Below are 10163 nucleotides of genomic sequence, written 5' to 3' on the forward strand. Positions count from 1 at the left end.
ATGCACTTCTAAGTGTCTGAACACTGCTTTCACATTGCTGATCCAGCAATACAGCACTGTGGAGTGAGGGCTTTCAACAGATCCTGTCTGAACAGCCTGAGAGCAGAGGTGATTGTGATGAAAATGAGAGCGCTGTGCTTTGTCTCTACAAGTTAGTTTCACAAGAGTCATTTAAAAATCAAATAAAATGTAGTTGGAAAAAAACGTGTCTCTGTTTATTTTAAAGGATTAGTACATGCTTCACCACCTATGTAAGCTTGCATTATAACAAAGCAAGATATTCTGGTGTTCTGTATCTGGAAGAGTATCGATTGAACTGTCTTCTTGCAAAAAAAAAAAAAAAAAAGCTAAAAGGACAAGGGTCTAAGATAGGAATTTTGCCTACAAGTTTCACCTTAGACCAGGGTATGTTTGTGCATACAGGCCCACTTGTGCAATGTTGCTCATTTAAAGATATGTTTTCCTACTTAGCATCCCTTTACGGAATGGACACCAGGGGGCACTGTGAAATCACTGAAATGTTGTTTTGGTTTAACAAAACAAACAATGATTTTCACCAAGAACAAGACTTCAATCATTTTGTATTTATGAAATGATGTATCTATTTTATTACAAAGGCTTTAAGCAATAAGCCAGTGAGCAGATACAAGTCCTATTACCTGCTGCACAGGAAGTTAATATATAGTGTGGTGGCAAGAGAAATGAACTTCCCCATAGTCAAAGTGAAAATAAATAGTCTGGGAGACAAGAATGTTGTTGTGCCCATGAGAAACCATGGTTCCTAGCCTCTTCCACCAGTTCTTCACCCACAGCTCTCTATCAGGGCTTGCCCTGTGCTGGTTAATCATTGGCCAGGTGTGCTGATGACGGGGCCGCCAGGGGTCAGAGTGCAAGAGCTGTGGTTTGTGGGTGTCGACGCAGCACTACTCTCTCCGAGGAACTGAAATCAGAATGATTTCAATAACACAATTTCAGAGTAAGTACTCCCCTCGCTTCTTATTAAAGTTTGTTTAGTTTTACTCATCGTTTTTGGTACTTTACTGCTGGTCTTCACATCCAAGACTGTTCTTGTTGATCCATAAAAATATTACACACTTCACCTAGCCCTTATCCAATGGAAGGCTTGTTAAGGTGATGTGTTGGAGAGCTGATAATAGATAGAGCTTATTATTAAGGAGCTGGGTAAGGATAGGACTGGTGTGTTAAGACAGAGCTCATTATTAAGGTGCAGTTTGACAGTCTGTTTGCACCCCCCTCCATTCTGTATCTTTGTCTTTCAGAGGTGGGTGTGGGGTTCATGGGGTTCGGTCTGTTTTTCCTTCTCTTTGGCGTGTTGCTGTACTTCGACTCTGTCCTGCTGGCTTTTGGAAACGTAAGTCACTGCTTTATTTGCCAGCCACATACTTGGGGCCTGATCTTTGTACGGTCAGCCCGGCAATTTCTTTATTACAATTTTACCATTACTGTAGGTGTTCTCATTTGTAAGTTTTATCCCACTGAACTGCCAGTAAACCTCAGAAACCCTGTGGTTGAACATATTTGGAACTTGCGCAGGTAACCCTTCTTAAAATGGCACCTGTAACAATTAACGTTTGTGTGACATTTTGACAGAAGGTGTTTGAAGTTAAGCTTCTTAATAAACACAGAGTAGCAGTAGTACTCATATTGAGTAATGAACGATGGGATTCCTGCCTGGTTTTGCAGATCCTCTTCCTGGCGGGGCTTGCTGTGATCATCGGACTGCAGCGCACGTTCAACTTCTTCTTCCAGCGCTCCAAACTGAGAGGCTCCGCCTTTTTCCTGGGGGGCGTGGCCTTGGTGCTGCTGCGCTGGCCCATTGTCGGCATGGTGATAGAGACCTACGGCTTCGTGCAGCTCTTCAAGTGAGTGGGAGGGGTCTCTAATTTCACTCCGGGTCTGGGAGAAGGACCGGGAGTGGGTAAACAGTGCTGACATGAGCCTGGTCTCATGGAGTGGGGCTGTAACTGCCACGGCAGTGAGGTCACTGTTAAAGCAATTAGTTACAGGGTTACATTTGAGAAGATTGAATCTCCAGTTTCTCTCTCTTTGTTTTAACCCAAAGGACCTTCTTCCCAGTGGCGTTTGGATTCCTTGGATCGCTGGTTAATATTCCATTCCTCAGCTCGGTAAGTGATTTTTTAAATTTTATTCTGAAGAGACACATTTTCAATGTTCTCCTCTGTCAAGGCAGCACGTGATTGAAAAATGACAGTGGAGATTTTTTAGGGAGCGGCTAAGTAACCACCAGGTGGCACTGGTATACACTCTTTGTATGCTGGATTCTCTATGTTAAGCTTGCTTTGCTCAACATTTCAGAATGGTCCCTGTAACACTAGTTACTATACCATGCACCAGGCTAACGCCAGCTTTCATCTGTTTCTCTCCAGTTGTTTAACAAGCTAGCAGGGAGCAGCAGCTCCATGGTGTGACCTGGACCACAAGAACCTAGTGCAGTACCAAAGAAAATCATTATAAAAGAAGAGCATGTGCTATTAGAGGAAGCACACTGAGATACACCCACTTCATAACGAATGGGGAATTGAAGGGGTGCATTTATTTAATTTGACAGTTGGAGAATGAAACATGAAGCTGCACTTCTCCGAGCCTTCGAAGAAAGAAGATGACCCCTTCTCAATGAGGATTCCCTCCCGTAAAAGAATCCGAAATAAACCTAAAACAATAAAAATAACGAACCAATAACTCTTTCGACCAGAGACTCAAGCAAGTGTCAGGTTGTGTCCTGTGATGGAGCAGCCGTGGGCGACACAGACATGTGGCACTGTTCTCTGTGCTATGCTATTATTTAATGCGTTGTGTATGGGGTGTCATCTGGTGCAGTCTGCCCAATCTGTGCTAAATTATTCCTGTTGTAAAAAACAGCATGATTTTCAAAAGGGGCAAAATAAGAACTAGGTCGCAAAATGATTTTTAAAGCCTGACTAATGTAACCACGTCACTTGATTTATATTTTTTAAAAGCGTCGACAAGTGAATACATGACTAATTTCATCGAAACCATTTGAAAGCCAAATCAGGTTTTAGAAATCACTGCCACCTAGTTCTTATTTTGCCCCTTTTGAAAATCATGCTGACAATGTATTAACTTCTTATAAACCGCAAAACCAGAGATTGTACCCAGAATTACCATTAAACATATATATAAAAAAAATTAAAAATCTAAACTATGTTGCATGTTCTAGCACAGGATGACGTGTAAACACAAGATTGACTGGATTGTTGACATATCCTTAACGACAGCTGATTTCTCATACATGATTTCAAACACACAAATGTGTTAACCTGCGTCATTAAACTTTGAATGTGTCCTCTTTGATTTGTTATTCTGGGAGTGGGAGCAAATACTACAGCAGCGAGAGCTGTGAGGAGGCTGATCACCCCCCAGCTGGAGAGCCCTGTAAAATGCTGTGGAAAACATCTCACTATTTCTGTAGTATTAACACAGTCTTTTCCTACCTTTCTTTACACAGCTACTCTTTTGATTGTGCAGTGTGACAGTGTGACAGTGTAAAGGACCCTGTTTCCCTACTCATATTATTTGTATATGGACTGTAGTAGTAATTGATGTTGCTTTTCCCTATGTCTCTCTGCAAGCTTTTGGGGCTAAATAAACCCAGAGACCTGGTGCTTGATCCTGCCAATAAAATAATGTTTCTTTTGAAATTGTGACTGAACTCTGGACTTTTATACATTTCCCAACAAGACCTAAAACGGACCCACTTGCAGGCAGTAAATGCATCTCTTTTCATTTGAAGAGTCACTGAAGGTACAGTTAGGAGCCACGGTGGCTAGTCCTCTATTTTCCCTTTGGACAGCGGGAAGCAATTCTGTTCATGCTTTACCGAAAGTGCAAGACAGGCCTACATTTTATTATTTAATTTTTAGAAAAAAAAAAAAAAATGTTGAAAATGATTCTTCCAGAATGAAAAAGGATGCAATAAGGTTCATGGCATTGCACAACTAACTGCACATCAGTTTCATGGGCTGAGAAACACCACCCCTGTCCATGTCACACGTCTGTATAACATCAAGCCAACTGTAACCCTTGAGGTATCAAACCAATGGGCCAGAAGTAATGGGAGCTCAGACTAAGTGAAGGCACTTAATTTCTCTGGGTTTTATTAGTTAGTATCAGGACCGTGACTCACATCAGAACTGCCATGGATGACACCCGTGGAAATGAGCCGTCACAAACCCACAGATGTAACGTGTGGTGCAGTTTTCCCACACATAGACCCCCCCTATACCCTCATTACCCTCATGATGTCAGTGGGTCTGCTTTGAGACCCGAAGCGCTACGCTAATGTGCAGCAATGCATCTGCAGCCTGCCAGTACAGACTCCCACCCAACAGTACATGCAATGAGTACCAGTGGTCTCAACCCAGCTACATTAAATCTTTTGATTAACCCACCAAAGCACTTATTATTTACAGTTCATAAGTAGTAATGAAAAATACTTTAAAAAGCTAGAAGGCTTGTTCACTCTGGTTGAGAGGTTGGGGTTGGGGTTGGGGTTGGGGTTGGGGTTGGGGTTGGGGTTGGAGTTGGGGTTGGGGTTGGTTTTGGGGTTGGCATTGGGGTTGGGGGGGTGTTATTGTCACTCCCTGTGCTTTGTATCTCTATGCCAGATGATTTTATAAATACACATTTTAATTTATTGTTTGATCACATGCAACAGCTGGGGTTTACTTCCTAATTCCACCTGGGACATACAGTATATACGCACATCTGACACCTCTGCTTGATTGTATTTGGCATGAATATTCTTCTCATGCAGGACCACCTGATAATTTGTAGCAGATGTCTTTGAACTTGTTCATCGGCTTAGACATTGATTGATTTTAATTCAAATCTCATGCTGGTCTTTCAACAACTCCTTTCCACTCGGGTGTGCAATGTGAGTTGGGGTGGAGGGAGGGGCTTGTTTATAAAAACTGGGAACCAGCAGGTCCTGGGTTCGAATGCTACTTCAGCTGATACTGACTCACTCACTGAGTAAATAACTGAAAGAAAGTTCAGTTTGCAATCCAATAGTAACAAAAAGTAACTCTGTGTGGTGCTATAAAAAGAAAATAGCACTTTATGATATTTTAGCTGTTTTTTTTTTTATGAAGACTCAATGATTTAATTAAATCCACTATTCACTGTTTCAACATTCTATTTGGAGAAAGAAACCAAGCAAATTGTAAATCAAGTGCAATGAAATGAGTCCCTGGGAAACAATGACAAATTCAAAGAGAGCAGTGAACGAATCGAGGAAGGGTCTAGCAGGAGTGACGCAAAGCTGGGGCAGATATAAAAAGGGAGCCCATCTCAGAGATAAAAGCCACGTCTGAATCCTGTCCTGAGATCTAAAGATTGACTCAGCTGCAGAGAGAGAAAGAGGCTACCCTGCCCTACTCCAAGCAGACAAGGACAAAGGTAAGCACTCCTCTCTTCCAGGTATCTGCAAAGTGCATGGTCTTCATATTCGCTCTCTTATATGTTCTGCTGTACACCAAGCTAGCAACTATAGTAAAGAAGAGTGAAAGCATTTGTATTCATAGAAAGTAATGATAAAGCTCAGTGAAAGCAACAGTCATTGCAACAGTACAGTGCAATGATCACTTCCATGTATTGCATGTGTAGAGTGAAACTTTCTCAAGGGTACCAGTGCTGCTCAAGTGTATTCACTATGCTCTTTATATTTCCTATTGAATTTGAACTGATTTGTGTAAGTTCAGCAAAGTTTGTTTCTAGAAAACAGCAGCCACTAGATTTGAATATAGGGTAGTGGGGACCACTGTCGATAAAGGTTTTAAGTTTAAAAAAAATAAAAATAAATAAAAAACATGAAAAGGTTTATGTGATTTGGTAGACCTCGTTTGTGATAATGTCCACCAGCTAATTAGATAATCACTCTACCGAAACAAAAAAGCCACCAATAGTGAGCAGGATGCTTTTTTTATAGCTAGAAGAATGGATTAGTAGTATGGAGGGTGTAAAATCGACCTTCAGTCTAGTGACGCAGCCCTTTTGATGTGTGTTAAAGAGGTGGTAGCCTACCTTCCCGCTGGGAACTACTTTCATCTGCTGGCGCTGTTCTCCCCTTCCCAATTGACATGACCTTCTCTCCCTGCCTCCCTTCCCCGGGTGAGCGGGGTGGCTGTGGCTATAGTCTCTTTCATCTTCACAGCCAGCTGGCCACAGCTTGATGTGCTGCCTTCATATGGGAAAATTCCCAGTGTGCTCAACACTGCTTCAGTATTGAACCTTGTGGGTCAATTCTCAAAGGGGTTTACTGCAGTCTGTAGCACATACACGCTTACTTAGAACCACTTCAAGGTCTTTTAAAAGGTAGAGAACGTCTGATTTGTAATATAATAGGAGATTAGCGGTGTCATCGTCATTTCTGTATGCTCATGGCATCTTCAAACCCTGCAAACGGTGCATGGAATCACACCTGGATTTTTAACTTGCATGCTGATTCTACAGCTATGGCCAAACGTTTTGCATCACCTAGAATCTTAGGATTGAGGCATAACGATACGAACATAATTTAGATCTTTTATTTAACATCATGTAAAGAAACTACAAAATGATACTGCAAAAGTTACCGGAAGCCATAACAGTAGTACAGGATTTCGAGATGTCATATTTTTCAATTTGTGTTAGTGTTTCGTTAAGTATACAGAAAACTTCAAAACCGGATGCAGCAGGGGATGTTTGAACCCTTTTTCCCTCTTCAGAGTGCTTCTAGTTCCGCACTGTAAAATGAAAGACTTGTTCAGACTGGTGTATTCTCATTAAACTTTTCCAAGGGATCAACTCTAACTAATTGTATTCTATCATTGCTCTGTACACAACCCACAAACGCTAAACAATGAGATTTTACTAGGGCATGTCAAAACTTGTAAGGATATTTAAAGGATTTCCAATGCATATTATTTCTAACCATGCTCTCAAGATAAAGGCTAAAGTGTTATATATAAAAACTGTATCCCTGTTGTCTGGGTATGTAATGTTAGTACAGGAACATTTACTTGGTAGAAAAAGTAAAACTTAGAAGTAGTATTTATTAATATGGAAGCCACTTGCCAAACCTAATCTACTTGACTTAAAGTTTTGCCTTAGCATCTGTGATTTGCAGTAATGATAAAAAGTATCAATTTAATGTCAGGAAGACCACCTAAAAAAATTCTCAGTTTTGAGAAAAATTCAAAACATTACAAGTGCTTATAAGTGTGGGTTGTCTCTGAATTTTGTCTACAAGGAAATACACAATCTGAGCAACAGACAGGACAATTCGAAAGTGCAGCAGAACATCCAGACAGCTGACCGCCGGACAGACAGACAGACAGACCAGCTGACCGTCACGCCCTTCCCAGGCTCCGCTATGAGTTTACTGATGCTCCCGCTGTTGGTGTTGCTGGTCAGAGCCCAGCAAGGAGAGCCCCTGGGAGCTGGACCACCAATCAGTCACCCCAAACCTGCAGGTAGGTCCACAAACCTTTCAAACCCAGAACGTAGCTATGGGTCTATGCCTCTGCCAACAGGTACCCCTTCCATAGTGGATATTTTTATCCCAGAATATCCATGATCGACTAGCTGAACCAAGACAGATAGAGAAAGAAAAGCCGGATGGTCACTCTGAGAGTCATATGCTACGTTTCCAAGTATTATATAAAGTAAATACATCTTGCTTGTTTCCAGGAGAGCTGCTAAAACTCCTTATGCGGGACATGTTGAGCGAAAAAAAGGTCTCGTCTTCCTGGGGGACTCCCCTGTCCCCTGGGAGAGCTCCCATGTCATTGGCCAGCCTGCTGTTCAGGGAGGAGCTACCCCTGAAAGAACGTCCCACTCCGGTGAGGCCCCTCCCCCCAGCAGAGAAGCGGCAGAAGGACCTGTCCTCCTACAACTGGAACTCATTCGGTCTCCGTTACGGAAAGCGTCAAGCCGGGCTGCTAGCACAGAGAGCAGCAGAGGCCAACAGAAACCCAAACTGACTTGTCCCTTAGCTGTGGCTGCTACTGCTACTGTGTTCAGACTGCAACACTGACTCTCAGCTCTTACCCCCTGTTTTAAAACCAAATGTACACTCCTTAAAGCCTTAGTTCCACATAGTTTTAAAGAAAATGGCACTCTTGCATTTTGTACATAACCTTGTTTTATAAAACTACAGTCTGATTGATTCTAAAGACCACCCCCATGACTGTACAACATAAAGTCAGACCCCTTAAATACAACTTTTTAAAGAGTTGGCTGCCAGTTTGTGCGCTCACAGTGGTCACTGTGGTCTATAATACAGGTTTGCCTGTATTAATTTAAAGTTGCTTTCAAATTCTACTAAAAAATGTGGCACTTCATCAGAAGTTATATCAGTTTTGCTGAGGATGTTATGCTCTTAAATGCATAGCAATTTTGAAGTCAATTAAATGTTTTGTTTTCTAGTTTTAAAAAAAGGGTTTATAGGTGATCTCTCATTCCAGTGCCTAAGTATACATATCAGACATTCGGCTCTTCAGCACTGCCTCTTCGCATCTTAAATAATAAGTACTGCTTTCTATCACTGTCAGCGTGCATTCTCAGCTTTCTAGAATGCATTTTTTAAAAACACATTTTTATCCCAGTCCAACATTGATAACAATGATTTTCAACTGTAATTGCTGAATTAAAAAATAAAACTGAATGAAAACTGTTTTCAGCTAGTTGTTGTTCTGTTTGGTGTTTTGTTTGTTCAGTTAATTTGTTTTATTTAATAAATATGCGCTTAGCGCTTCAAACCCGCAGTACTAGTGTCTGTCTCTTTCTGGTTTGACATCATCCACCAGCCTTCCGTGACAGCACCACAATTATGTTTTCAAACTGCTACCACTAAACTTTTTCTACATACAGTAGGACATGCTCTGGCCTTCAACATAATGCAGGGTAACGTTTAAAACATTATAAAACCTGTGTTTTACCTACTATTTGATCAGCATTGTCAGCAGTGGAATGGACGAGCCCTTAATCCTCAGAACCAATGTACAAGTGGAATGTCACAAAGGCTCCAGTTGATGCACAGCACAGCCTGCCACTGTATGACACATGCTTGTTTTTTTGTTTTGTTTTGTTTTTTTCCAATTAAAAACCAGGACATTAAAAAGTGTTGTCCAGTATTCTTTCTCATATAACAGCTACAAGAAGAGGACACATTCAGCAGAGACAACTTCCTCCCTCGCTAGTATAAAAACCATGACTTGTCTTGGATTTTGTCCACTGAGAACACAGTTATCTCCTGAGATTATTTATCCCCACGATGATAGATCCAGTGTGTTTTATACACAATGGATCATAAGGGGTTTTTAGAACTAAATATTATAATGAATGTTACCGTTAATCTCATCACAAACAAGGAAACGTATTTCCAGGAAAGCCATTCCTTCAGGGGTTTATTTGTTTCCAGAACCAAAAACTCATATTTCCATGGATCACACTCATATAGCACTTTCTCAATCAGGGGAGGTCCTGTGAGAATGTGACTCAACTGGACAGCTGCTCAACGCAACACTTTTATTGACATGTATGAAAACAGGCTATGCCTGTGAAGATTATTAGCACAGCATTACCACTCAATAAAATATTAACATATTTCTCCATTTTCAGACGGTACTCTGGTAGAAGGATTAACATAGGCTTAGCTTAGCTATTAACATGAACGGCATGGACGGCAGATCATTCTTTTTTTTTTGACCGGAGAACAAGTTCATGTCAAGGTGACCCTTTTGATTAGGCAAACAACACGTTTCCTCTTTCTCACAGTGCACATGTTACTCTAAGCAGCCATGAGAAATAAGCATGGGGTGACCAGCCTTCCATTTTTGTCGTTCATTGTCACTCATTGTTCTGGTTTTGCTATTTTTGTATTCACATTTTTTATAAGCACAAAACTGTAGCAGTGCGCACAGCACAGCCATTTATTATACAAAAATAAATTAAAGAAACGCATGGATTACTTGCTATAGTAGCAAGTACAGACAGCACAAGAGAGTAACCATTTAGTGTTTTATACAAAATATACAGATGTCTACATCTACAGAAACACTGACACCATTTCAATTATTAAAACAGGACCCTCTGTGGATTTTTAAAATATATTTGTACAG

The 10163-nt window shown here is 41.1% G+C and overlaps 2 protein-coding genes across 3 annotated transcripts; both read left to right on the forward strand.

Annotated features, from left to right (window-relative positions):
* The first annotated feature begins 896 nt into the window (after positions 1–896).
* Positions 897–3693, forward strand: LOC117398278 (vesicle transport protein GOT1A-like). Of its 2 annotated transcripts, none has more exons than XM_034916582.2 (5): positions 897–976; positions 1281–1372; positions 1705–1883; positions 2084–2147; positions 2409–3693. In XM_034916582.2, exons 1-5 carry the CDS (start codon positions 952–954, stop codon positions 2448–2450), a joined length of 402 nt encoding a protein of 133 aa, XP_034772473.2. In that variant the 5' UTR covers positions 897–951; the 3' UTR covers positions 2451–3693. The 2 variants fall into 2 exon arrangements, with proteins under 2 accessions (XP_034772473.2, XP_058861075.1); XM_059005092.1 differs by having other exon boundaries at positions 2591–3693.
* Positions 3694–5363: 1670 nt separating this feature from the next.
* Positions 5364–8800, forward strand: LOC131702767 (metastasis-suppressor KiSS-1-like). Its single transcript, XM_059004898.1, has 3 exons — positions 5364–5460; positions 7292–7514; positions 7732–8800. The coding sequence occupies exons 2-3, from the start codon at positions 7415–7417 to the stop codon at positions 8022–8024; spliced, it is 393 nt and encodes a 130-aa protein (XP_058860881.1). The 5' UTR covers positions 5364–5460; positions 7292–7414; the 3' UTR covers positions 8025–8800.
* Positions 8801–10163: the final 1363 nt, after the last annotated feature.

Source organism: Acipenser ruthenus, chromosome 30, assembly GCF_902713425.1.
Source record: "Acipenser ruthenus chromosome 30, fAciRut3.2 maternal haplotype, whole genome shotgun sequence".
Classification (NCBI taxonomy): Eukaryota; Metazoa; Chordata; class Actinopteri; order Acipenseriformes; family Acipenseridae; genus Acipenser; species Acipenser ruthenus.